Genomic DNA, 12,263 nt, shown 5'->3' with positions numbered 1-12,263 from the left:
ACACACACACACCATCTCCAAAAGAGAAGCCAAAAAAACAAATGTTGCGGTTTATGTTAAACCTTTTACAAAATAATACAATAAATGATTCAATAAATAGAAAAAAAAATTACAAAATTACAGGATTTTTTTTAATACAGGGAAACAAAGAAATAAACCCAGAAACTTTAAAACTAACTGACTAGCTGGCTCCAAAGTGGAGCTGTGCAACACACCAACATCTCCACCAACACTAAGGGCCAAGAGGGGCTGGGCGCAGGACGCAGCCCCCTTGGCCCCATGCGCACGAAAAGGAGCCCCTTCGGGACCCCTGGCCTCTTCATATATATTAACTTTTTAAAACATTATCTTGTCATCACAATAATCTAATTAGTAGCATGAGCTTGTTGTGGTTTGTTCCTGAGTAGATTTTATCCAGCAGAAAAAAGAAGTGGGATTTTGGAGCGGGGTGTCTCTGGAAATACCATTTAGCACCCCACTAGGGCCACTTAGAGACCTCCCCCCGCCTTCCTCCACGGGAAACACCGGACCGGCTGCGCAAGACACCCAGGTGGCAAGATCTAACAGGCGCCAACCAACCAAGTCAGGTGTGGCGCAAGGGGTGAGCCCCAAGATCTTCCCAAAAAGCATCCAAAGGCTTTGGGGGGTGTTTATTGGATCACTGTGGCACAGCCACCTGGAAGGGCAAAACATTTCTGGCATGCCTGGCATTTCACAGCATCATCCTGAAACAGGGAAGGAGGTTTGAGGTATGAACTGTCTACCCACCAGCAGCTCCAGAATTCTAGACTGGAGGAGCCAGAGAACGGGAATCCTTCAGTTGTAGGAGTCTGAGGGGCATTAACTGGAAACAAAGGTAGTTCTAGAGGGACAGGGACAGAAGAGGACACTGAGGCCCCCCCAAAAATGGCTAAAGTGCCCCAACGCCTGCAAGTAGGGCCTGGCGCCAACCTGCCACCGACAAGCTAAAAGCCGAAGGGAAAGCTGAAATACTGACAAATTTGGTAGGGGTGGGCGGAAGACAGGGAGTCGTGTTTGGGAAGGAAAGAGCAGGGGGGAGGAGGATGCTCCCCCAATGCACAAATGGAATTAGAAGAATGGGTGAGGGACTGGAGAAACCCGTTGGCTTGGAGTGACAGGTTGCGTTCTGTGGCAGCGGGAGGGGGGGGGAATGTAATGTGTGCGAGACACCCCATTTTGGGGACCGAGACAGGTGCCTTCCTGGTCTCCTGCAAAGGTGAAATTCCACAAAAGGGACGCAGCAGGGTTCCTGGCCTCAGTGGATGTGAGCAACCACCTGCTTCATTAGATCAGGCCGGGTGAACCCCAGAACGTGCCCCACCTACCACCAGCAGACCAAAAGCAAGCAACTCTTCTACTGGCTCATCCAGCAGGACGTTGTTCCCCTCGTCGCTCAACTTCTTGGAGAACATTTGTGCCGGAAAGACTTAGGCGGCTCCAGCAGCGAGGCCCCCCCCCTTCTGGCACTAGGGGCTCTGCTTTCGACACGAAGGGAGGGCAACTTAAATGTTATCAGTGCAAGGAGGTATCAGAAGTTGACAGGTCGCCTACCCCAGGCTTGTTAAGGGCACTCAAGCCCCTCTTTTGAGTCTCCAGACTTCAACACACAGGTTTGGGGCTTCAGACCTAAAGGGATCTTGGGGGGGGGGACCGAGAGAGCCCGTGCGGGTCTCAGCAGGGAAGATGATCGGCATTCATGCATCCCACCTGAGCTTGCATAAACAAAGCCCAAACCAACTCGCTAGGCTTGAAATATGACATCAGAACAGCAGCTGTGAAATTCCATGGGACTGGACCCCCACCACCACCACTTGCAAGACCCTGCCAGGGCTTGGACCCTTCAACCAAAGTGTGGGGGGTTCCTGTTTGCATTCCTGCAAGTTAATACTGAAAAACCGGCAACTCCTGGAGCCACGGAACAAGCCCAACTCCTTCCTGCCCCACTGAGGCAGCTGAGGGAGCAGCTGGGGCTTCAGGCTTCAAACAGAGGCTATGCTCAGCCCAGGTGTTGCAGGAAAAAAAAAGCCCTCCCCACCCCAAGGGCCTCCACACGGGACCCCCAGCTGAAGTGCAGGCCCATCTGCTACAGCCCCGGAGCACCTCCGCCGAAGAAAGGAGAGACCTCGCTGCTCTCCCACCTCCAATTAAAGGGATTTCTGAACCCAGGCAGAAGTCCAGGCTCCGCTTCATCACCCCGCCCCCAAAGCACTAGTGCCCCAAGGGAAACAGATCTTACCACCCCACCCTCCAAGCTAAAGTCCTTCTGATCAAGGGGAGAGAGGTGCCCCTCTGAACACCCTCCCCCCCAGCCAAAGCATGTGCGCCCCAGAGCGGCCCCTAGCCAAAGCGCTCCCGCACCAGCAACATCAGTTTCTTTTTGCCCTTGTAGGTCTGTTTGAGGTTGTCAAGGAACTGACTAAAGCGCATGTGCCCTTCGTGCGCCATCAGGAACGTCTCGCGGGCTTTCCCCAGGAACTCGATGAACTCGCCGTAGTGCCGGGGGCTGATGTGGGTGAGGCGCGAGTGAGTGGTGCTGATGTAGGCAGCCATGGCGGCCTCCAGGAGCTGGCAAAGAGGGGCTTTGTCCATGGCAAAGAGCTTCCCTCCGGCACCGGCGCCCCCCGCCCCGCGGCGCCCCCCACCCAGTGAGGCAAGGCCCGGGGGCGGAAGGCTCCAGCGGTGCAAGATGTCAGAGAGCATGGGGGCGCACTGGACGCTCTTGATGACCAGCGGGACAATGGCAGCCAGCTCGTTCTTGCCAAGCGACTGGCTGAGGGAGCAGGCCCAGAGAACGTCGTTGAGGGCGGGGTGGGTGTCCTGGTTGAAGGCGATGCTGAGGTGCGAGAAGGCCAGGGTGGCCAGCTTGTAGGCACGCAAGGGCAGCCCGCGGTGCTCCATGTACCGGGCCACGGTGAAGAGGTGAGAGTGGCCCATGCCGGCGGAGGCCGCCGAATCCAGGACGATCTGGTAGGCCGCCTCGAAGGCTGCGTGGTTCTTCTCGCAAAGCGTCAGAGCCGGCAGCGCACAGTTCTGCGGGTCCTTCATGGCGCATTGCAGCGCCAGCGTCCGTGCGCAGCTACACAGCTCCTCCCGCTGCACCGTGCTCAGGCTCAGCCTTAGCAGCGTCGCATGCGTGGTGCCCGTCACCGCCACGATGGTCGTCGCCTCAATAGGCGTGAAGAGCGTGTACCAGTTCTGCATGATGTTCATCAAGGCCTGCACACCTGAAAGGGAAAGGACGGGGGGGGGGAGTTAAGCGCAAAAGTCACGAAGCAAAGGGCACCCACCCCCAAGGTATGGACCCTGAGCACTGCAGGCAAAGCAGAAACAGGGAAGGAGCAGCTCCCAAGAGGTCGCCGTCCCTTTGGTGGGAAAGAAGCAGGACCCATCAAGGAATCGGAAGCAGAAAAATCTTTATTTGCATCAGCCACTGCCCATGGCAATAAAAAAAAAATGTACTGAAGATAGAGGTAAAAGCTTAACTACAGAAAATACATTTTCGGGGTTTACATCAATAATCAAATAATAGATCTTATTCTAATTGCCCCCGTTAAACACCTTGCAGTTTTTGCTGTCACCTGATCATCTTCACGGCCTAGGACCCTCGTACCTACGGGACCGCCTCTCCCGGTCTGCCCCACGGAGAGCCTCAAGGTCCATAAATAGCAACACCCTAGTGGTCCCGGGCCCTAAGGAAGTTAGATTAGCCTCAACCAGAGCCAGGGCCTTTTCAACTCTGGCTCCGGCCTGGTGGAACGCTCTATCTCATGAGACCAGGGCCCTGCAGGATCTGATTTCTTTCCGCAGGGCCTGTAAGACAGAGTTGTTCCGCCTGGCCTTTGGCTTGGAATCAATTTGATTCCCTCCCCCTCTTTCTTTTTTACTTTCTCCTCCTGTGATGAGGCTGCATTTTAATGTTTTAATGCTGTATTTTAATCTTGTTTTTTAAGTTGTATTTCAATCGACTTGTTTTTATTATTGCTTGTTAGCTGCCCTGAGCCCGGTCTTGGCTAGGGAGGGCAAGTATAAATAAAATTTATTATTATTAATTATTATTATTATTATTATTATTATTATTATTATTGATCTGCTAAAAGAAAGGACACAGTGGCAATGGTTGAGGGACCCGGCATGGACAATAATAGAGGGTAATAACCTCACTCCTCAAATCTTCATAAAAAGTGCAAGCCAGAAGCACATGAGCCACTGACTCCATACTGCCATCTCCATAGAGACATAACTGTTTTTCCAGTGGAATTTTTTGAAACCAACCCTCAAGTGCAGCCGAAGGCAGTATATTCAATCTTGTGAAAGACTAGGTGGAAAGTAATCATGCCACGGACAAAATTTCCTTATTGTGGCCACCAAGGACGTTTTTGCGGCAGAGTGACCGCCTGCCCCAGCAGCCACATGACTTGCACTCACCAATCTCAGTGGCGCAGCTGACCAGCCAGCGGACCATTTCCCTCCGTCGCCAGGTCATGGTGTTGAGCGTCATTCGCATCACCTACGGGAAGAGCAGCGGGAGACAGGCATTTGCAAGACTGCGCGGAAGGAGCCACGAAGAATCTGAGGAAGCCCACTTGGGATGCCCTCCCTTCCTAGGATGGCTGTTCTTGCTGCTGCTGCTGCTGCTGCTCCTCCTATTAAGTGAAGTCTCAGACAAGCATCCAGCACTACAATCCAGTGGTAGGCATGGGAAGAGGCAGTTTCCACCCTGCGTGCCCCTAGGGTGAAACCATTCATTCCCTCTCAAGTTCCCCACCTGCAAAAGGAGACCTTCAAAGGACAGGAAGAACTGCACGATATTGAAAGAAAATGTTATGAAAATGTTTTACAGATGGTACATCACACCTGTAAAGTTAGCAAAGATGTATAAGACGTGTAACAAATGTTGGAAATGTAAAGAAAAGGAAGGGACGTTTTTTCATGTGTGGTGGGAATGTAAGAAAGTGAAAAGCTTTTGGGAAATGATATATAATGAAATGAAAAAAATGTTAAGATATACTTTTGTAAAAAAACCCGGAGGCCTTTCTTTTAGGGATTGTAGGAAAGGATATAAGAAGAAAAGACTGTAAACTCTTCCAATATGCAGTAACGGCAGCCAGAATTTTGATGGCCCAGAAATGGAAACAAGAGGAAATACTGACGATAGAAGAATGGAGACTGAAAATGACAGACTATGCGGAACTGGACAAATTAACTGGGAAAATCAGATACACCAAAGACCAAAAGTTCATCGAAGACTGGGGAAAGTTTGTAGATTATCTGAAAAACATATGTGGCGTGAACACAACGCTAGTGGGATTTCAAGAGGCACTGTAAAAATGGAGAAGTATTATTAATATGAAATAGTGGGAGAAGGGAAGTATAATGGCAATACGAAAGAAGGGAATGTGTAACCAAAGTTATAAATACAGATGATTGTCAGAGACGCTGAAGGAAGTTCAAAAAAGAAACAATTTGTTGTATTTTGGGTAAAATTGTATAACTGTTTGGAAAATCAATAAATTTATTTATAAAAAAAAGGAAGAACTCCAAGAAAGGGGCTTGTGATAAGACTGGCTCCCAGGGAAGAAAAGAACAGCACAAAGACAATGCAGGAGACTTCCGCTTAACTTTCTACTCCAGGGTCCCTTTCAACTCTACCAATCAAAGTTCAACATGGATTTACCATAAAAATTATAGAGTTTTTCAAGAATGCTCATCCAGGAAGTAACTTGATTTTAGCAAGGATAGTGGGTGGGAAATGAGCAAATGGTACAAAGATACTGTTTTAAAATTCCTTTTTTTAAAAAAGCTCAGTGTCCCTGGTTAGTGAGAATCCACATCCTAAAGGAATCTATTATTTTCCTGCACAAAAATCACGAGCAGAACTCTCTCGCTCGGGATCCTCCATCTGCTGAGTATAAGCTGAAGAGCCTAAAATTAATTTAATTTGGAATAGGCAAAAAATATAAAAAAACCAATTTAAGGAACCACAGAAAGAGGGAGAAGTCGAGTTTCAAAATGAAGATATTATAAATTATTGAAATGTATAAAACTGAAGCTCATAAACAAAACATTAATTTATAAAAAGAAAAATTATTCATTTAGGCACTTGGCAGATGGGCAGTTGCTCAATAAGCCTGCCTCAGCTAGGGTTGCCACCTGTCCTTTACGATACAGGGTTATCCTTTATTTTGATGTAAAATGTTATGTTCTGTACTGATAAAGCGTTTTTTAAAATATTTTCTGCCTATTCCAAATTAATTTACTCATTTATTCATCTACTTTAAATATATACTCTTATAAAACGGCAGGTTATTCCAATAATCCTGCCAATGTTCTTATCTGTTTACAGTTTATTTGTAAATCTTCAATAAAACATTTCCATTCATTTATTTAGAAAAACAAACAAAACTGAAGAGCCGAGAGGAGTGGGCTATGGCGATGGCCCTGCACCGAGTGTAGGGGGCAGGATCCACTCAAACGCGCCCTCACCTGCAGGCCAAGCTCCAGGGAGATGTTGAGCAAGGTGGTGTCTGGTGGCGTGTTAGCTGGCGTGGCCGTCTTGCAGGCATCTTGGGCCAGCTTGAAGAGCAAGGCTGGAGAGTGGATATTTTGCTGGATGGAGCCCAGAACCATGCGCAGCCAGTTGGGGTCCCCTAGAATGAGCCAAGGAAAGGAAAGTGCTTATACTCTTCTCAGAGCCAAGAATAGACCCCACGCCTCTGGCCCACTGCTCTGAGCACGGACGCTCTTCTCCCTTCTGGAGCAGGAGAAAAACCTGTGGCTCCCCGATCTCTGACTTCCACCCACAGCTGGGGCTACCTTTAGCTGCTGTAAGCATGGCAGATGCCAGCTCACACTGCCGCGTCTCCAGGTGGCCGAGGGTGAACCAGCGGGGAAAGCGATTGGCCATCATGGAGTCCAGGGGGTTCTGGTGCAAGATGTCGCTGGCTGGCAGCACTGTCTCCAACACGGGCAGCCTGCGGGAATTGAGAGGGAAACTGGGTGAGGTTGTAGCTGTGGCAGAAAAAGAGGGACTACCGGTAGCCTTGCCTGCCAGAATCAGAGGACCCCAGGAAAGGAAGGCCAGGCTCAAGCTGATATTTGGGGGAAACAGAATTTGGAAAGAGGGTGGAGAAGCCAGAAATGGGAAGCGGCAAGGCCCCGGGACCCTTCCCTTTGGGTAGCACTACCGCAGATTCTGGCGTATTAGGCAACTGGGCGTATAAGACGACCCCCCAAATTGGCAGCTGCCAATTTGGGGGGTCAACTTATACGCCCAGTCTTATACACAGCAGCTTCGCTGGGCAGTGGCAGTGAGCGGCGGGCTCCGCTCCGTGCCGGGAGGAAGCTGCCCAGCGAAGCCAGCTTAGCCGGGCGTATAAGATGACCCCCATACCCGGCGTATAAGATGACCCCCGACTTTTTAGAGGATTTTCTGGAGTTAAAAGGTCATCTTATACGCCAGAATCTACAGTACTTTCAATGATTCCGGTTGATGGTATTTGGCAGCAGCTGGAAAAGAGCCTGGGATGGCCTGGGAGAGGAAGAGGGTTGGAAGTGGAGAAACACAGCGAAGCAGGACACAGTACAAGGCCTGTTGGACACAAAGAACGAGGAGGAGGAACAGCAAAAGGTAGGAGAACAGAGACAGAGCTAGATGCTCTGGCACCTGGAGCAGCGCACATGCTGTGCACCTGGGGGGCAGAGCTAGCCGCCTGCAGCAAGCATCCCAGGGGGCCGCCCGCAGCAATGTCACCCCCCATCAGGGATGACACCTGGGTAAGACAGCCCCCACCGCACCCCCTTCTTCCACCACTAGAAAACAGCACTTTCCCCTATGAACCATCTGGAACCTCAATATCCTCTTCAGAGGCCTGACTCTGAATGCCCCCTCCAAACGAAGGCGAGGCAGGTAGGTGCTAGGGAGAAGGCCTTATTGGCCCTGGTCCCTCCCCAGCTATAGAATAGCCTTCCCAGAGAGGTTCGACTGGTGCCATCTTTATTGGCCTTTTCAGCACCCTTCTCACCCCGAACTTTTAAAAAACATCTTCTCAGCTTTAAACAGGAAGAAACATCACAGACAGAATAACTGCCACACACATGAAGAGCAAGGATATAGTTTGATTGCCTCACTTGTTGTATTATAAATTATTTAATGTGACAATATGAAGTTGTTGGATAAGGGATTGTTGTTTTGACCAGAGTGTAATTGAAATAAGTAAGATTTTGGAATGCAGAAATAAAGTAAATCATCAATTCTAGCACACCGGGGGGAGGGGGGGCACCTAAATTATATAATCTGGTATCTGAATGATTGGTATTGGAAAGTGTATTATAATTTGGCATTGTTATAATGAGGCTATTATTGGATTGTAATTGAAAACCAATAAAAACTATTATCAAAAAATACAACAATAAAGTGTGTTTTAATCAACGCTTCAATGTTTCAAAAAGAAATGGGTTGTGAGGCACCCAGAAAACTTTTGTTGTGTGTGTCTCTCTGCAAATAAAGCAAGCCCAGCAAAGGGGAAGCAGAGTATGCCAGGGTCTACATACCTCATGGCTCGCAGGGCCAAGCGGTAGGCCAGCTCGGGGTCATATGGCAGCATGGCCGTGAAGAGGTAGCGAGCAAAGGTGTGCATGGGAACAGTTTCACGGAAGACGACCTCCCCAAATCCACTGAAGGGTCCCCCTGAGAGGAACAGGCAAGCGGGCGATTAACAGATTGATTAGCCAGCTCAAAGCACTTTGCCCAAGAAGAGAGGAGAACGAGGGCAGGTAACAATTCCCCAGGAGACAGACAGCCACCTGGGGCTGGTTTGTACCAGCTGGTATCACTGGCCCTTCTCTGTATCCCACCAGTCCGCCACCGCAGAGCAGTAACATCACGCAGGGCCCCAAACCCCAGGGGACTCAGCATCCCCAACCCAACCAACCCTTCTCTCTGCCAGCGACTCAACATCTGAGCCTGCATTCAACTGTCAGCATGTTGCAAGTCAGGTTCATGTTCAAGTGATGGGGACAGATAGTGGCTGGCCCAAGGTCACCCAGGGAGTGTATTATTATTATTATTCTCCCCGCCCATCTTGCTGGGTTTCCCCAGCCACTCTGGGTGGCTCCCGGCAGAATATTAAAAACACGATAAAACATCAAACATTAAAAACTTCCTTAAGCAGGGCTGCCTTCAGATGTCTTGTAAAAGTCAGGTAGTTGTTTATTTCCTTGACATCTGATGGGAGGGCGTTCCACAGGGCAGGCGCCACCATCAAGAAGGCCCTCTGCCTGGTTCCTGGTAACCTCACTTCTTGCAGTGAGGGAACTGCCAGAAGACCATTTTGTGCTTGGAAATGTATTGGGAGCCAACGTAGGTCTTTCAGGACTGGTGTTATATGGTCTCGGTGGCCACTCCCAGTCACAAGTGTAGCTGATGAATTCTGGCTTAGTTGTGGTTTCCGGGTCACCTTCAAAGGTAGCCCCCCGTAGAGTGCATTGCAGTAGTCCAAGCGGGAGATAACTAGAGAATGCACCACTCTGGCAAGACAGTCCATGGGCAGGTGGGGTCTCAGTCTGCATACCAGATGGAGCTGGTAGACAGCTGCCTTGGACACAGAATTGGCCTGCGCCTCCATGCACAGCTGTGAGTCCAAAATGACTCCTAGGCTGTGCACCTGGTCTTTCAGGGGCACAGTTACCCCATTCAGGACCAGGGAGTCCTCCACACCTGAGTGGTGCTTTCATACCCGATCTTTCAGGTCCTAGTTCAACACGTCACATTGCCCACTGCACCACATGGGCTCTCTCTTAAGCACCCGGTGCTGAAGGCGCTCAAGAGACGCTCAAGATCCCTGCACCCCATCCACTTCTCCCTTGCTGCCACCCTGGGAGACCCTCGCTACCTCCTCCGCTCTCTTCAGAGGCATGGTGGGGGAGTGTCAGGTCTACAGGACCCATGGAACCCCCAGCCCAGCCCATCGTCCCCTTACCATCCAGGAGCAGGGCCACCTGCTTGCGGAGCACAGGAACCAGCCGCTCATCCAGCTCCATCTCGTCCAGGAGTCCAATCAGCTGCTCCTCACTCCGCACCACTTTGTCCTGGGCGTAGAGCCCCTCCGGCATTGACCTCTGTTGCCCGAGCCCCAGGAGCGCCACCTCCAGGGCCAGCATGAAGTACGACTCACCAGGACTTGAGGGCACTGGAATGTGCTGGTAGAGTGCCTTCTTGGGCTCCGATGCAGAATCTGGGGAGAGGTGGCACAGGTAGGACCACAGAGCAGGAACAGAGCCCCCAGCTCCCACAGCTGCGCTCACATAAGGCAGCTGCCCCACCGCTGCAGCAAGCCTGTGTGTGGCCATGCCGCAACCAGGCTAGACACGGGTAAGCTCCTGCACAGGCACAACCCAACATGTGCAGAGCCCTTTCCTCATATGGCCACAGAATAACAAAATAATAAGAATAAATTTTATTGATACCCCTGCCCTGCCCGGTTCAAAACCCGGGTTCAGGGCAGCTAGCAACAAATTTAAAACAATTATAAAAGCAGCATAAAATACAGTATAAAAACATGAGTAACAATAAAAATCAAAAATCAATTAGATAATCCCCAGGGCTGGCTGGCTGAATTGGTCCTACTTGGGCCAGCGAGGAGGCCAGGGGAGAATTATCTGTGGGGTCTCAGAGCGGGTGATCTTCATAAAAGGGGAGGGGGAGGGAAGAGAAGGGAAATAAAAGATCAGGCTGAATTCAAATTAAAGGCCAGGCGGAATAGCTCTGTCTTACAGGCCCGACGGAAGGAGGTTAAATCCTGAAGGGCCCTGGGACAGAGAATTCTACCAGGTCAGAGCCATCACTGAAAAGGCCCTGGCCCTGGTGGAGGATAGACTAAGTTCTAACTAACTCCCTCCCCTTTCATACCACCATGGCCCAAATCATTTGCCCAAAGTGGTCTTTTGGCTATCAGAACCTCAGCTACGGTCAGTTAATCTCAGGTGGATCTATAGACCAGGCGCCAGCGATGCTCAGCTATGAAGAAGGGCCTTGCAGCTCCCCCCACCCTCATTTCCCCCATGTGCCCACAGTATACCTGGGTAGAGGGCCAGCACCTCATCATCCATCCGGCAGGCCTCCAGGAAGGTGCGGCAGAGACAACCGATGGGGTCGAGGGGGTGCCCTACCCATCCCTCCAGGTTGGTGATGCTGGTTGTGCCTTTGTGCAAGAGCTCTGGGTGGCGGAAGAGAAGAGGAAGGGATACTTCAGACACCAAGCCCAAGCAGCCCCACCCCAAACATCAGTCTCCGAAAACAATGTTGTGTGCTTAAGCAGTCGTGGAAAAGGCCGGCAGCTGCCTCCATCACCTCCAGGACCATCACTGCTCAAACTCACAAGACGGTGTGTCTCAACTGTTCTCTGCTGCTTTCAATGAACAGAAATCCACTGCGACACATGCCAGTTCCTCACCAGCAAGTGCATTTTTGGACCAGGATTGCTCCATTGCCCACTCTGGGACCTGATCTCAGCAGCACCCTGAAAGTAGCAGAGAACCCCAGTCCTTCTCCAAACTCCAGTGTCTCTTTTGAGGCCTGGGCTCTGCTGCCAAACTTTGCCTCCTTCCTTCCCTCCCTGCCTCCCATCCCAGTGTGCTAACCCCCGCTTGCCTTTCTTCTGCTGCTTGTAGCTCTCCAGCTGATGGCGTCGCTGCAAGCGCATGGCGTTGACCACAGCCACAGCCAGGCGCAGGGCCTCTCGGGGGTAACCGTGGGAGCGCAAGGCGTCCACTCGTGCGCAGGCCATGGGGAAGGCATCGCCCAGCCAGAGCGGGTGGCCCTGGGGGTCAAAGCCCAGCTTGTCGCTTCCACTCTTCAAGGAGACACCGTAGCAGTCGCTGCTCAGGATCTTCTGCAGGTGACAATCGCCCCAGCGAAGCTCTGCAGCCTTGATAGCGCGGCCAAAGACGGTCTGCCGAACACCAGCTGCCAAGGAGGAAACAGGCCAGAGCAGGGCATGTGAAAATTATGGAAGAGTTTGGGCCCAGAAAAGCACCAGGCTCCTCCTCTGACAGGAACACTGGTTTTAATCCAACTAGAACGCTTTTCTAAAACTTAACTTCAATCAATAACAATTTACATTTCAAATTAAAATAGAAACTGATTCTCAGTGCTAAATTTTGTTTGCTTTCGTCATCACAGAAATGTGGGCTGCACAAATCTGGAGTGGGGATATATTTGAGGACAGGGCACCTCTCCAAAAGGA

General features: G+C 50.7%; 1 protein-coding gene across 1 annotated transcript in view; it reads right to left on the bottom strand.

The window, feature by feature from the left end:
• Positions 1–641: 641 nt before the first annotated feature.
• The window catches only part of ZSWIM4 (zinc finger SWIM-type containing 4), a 41,374-nt gene continuing 29,752 nt past the window's right edge, over positions 642–12,263 (bottom strand). The window contains exons 7-14 of the mRNA XM_081893844.1: positions 11,669–11,983; positions 11,097–11,234; positions 9,999–10,253; positions 8,572–8,707; positions 6,835–6,992; positions 6,505–6,668; positions 4,447–4,528; positions 642–3,245 (exon numbers count right to left, since the gene is read on the bottom strand). Of these exons, the coding sequence (XP_081749970.1) occupies positions 2,359–3,245; positions 4,447–4,528; positions 6,505–6,668; positions 6,835–6,992; positions 8,572–8,707; positions 9,999–10,253; positions 11,097–11,234; positions 11,669–11,983 (2,135 nt within the window). The 3' untranslated portion in view covers positions 642–2,358. The remainder of the gene's footprint in view (positions 3,246–4,446; positions 4,529–6,504; positions 6,669–6,834; positions 6,993–8,571; positions 8,708–9,998; positions 10,254–11,096; positions 11,235–11,668; positions 11,984–12,263) is intronic.

Source organism: Podarcis melisellensis, assembly GCF_964234715.1.
Source record: "Podarcis melisellensis genome assembly, chromosome: 17".
NCBI lineage: Eukaryota > Metazoa > Chordata > Lepidosauria > Squamata > Lacertidae > Podarcis > Podarcis melisellensis.
This window is presented reverse-complemented; position numbering and strand designations above follow the sequence as displayed.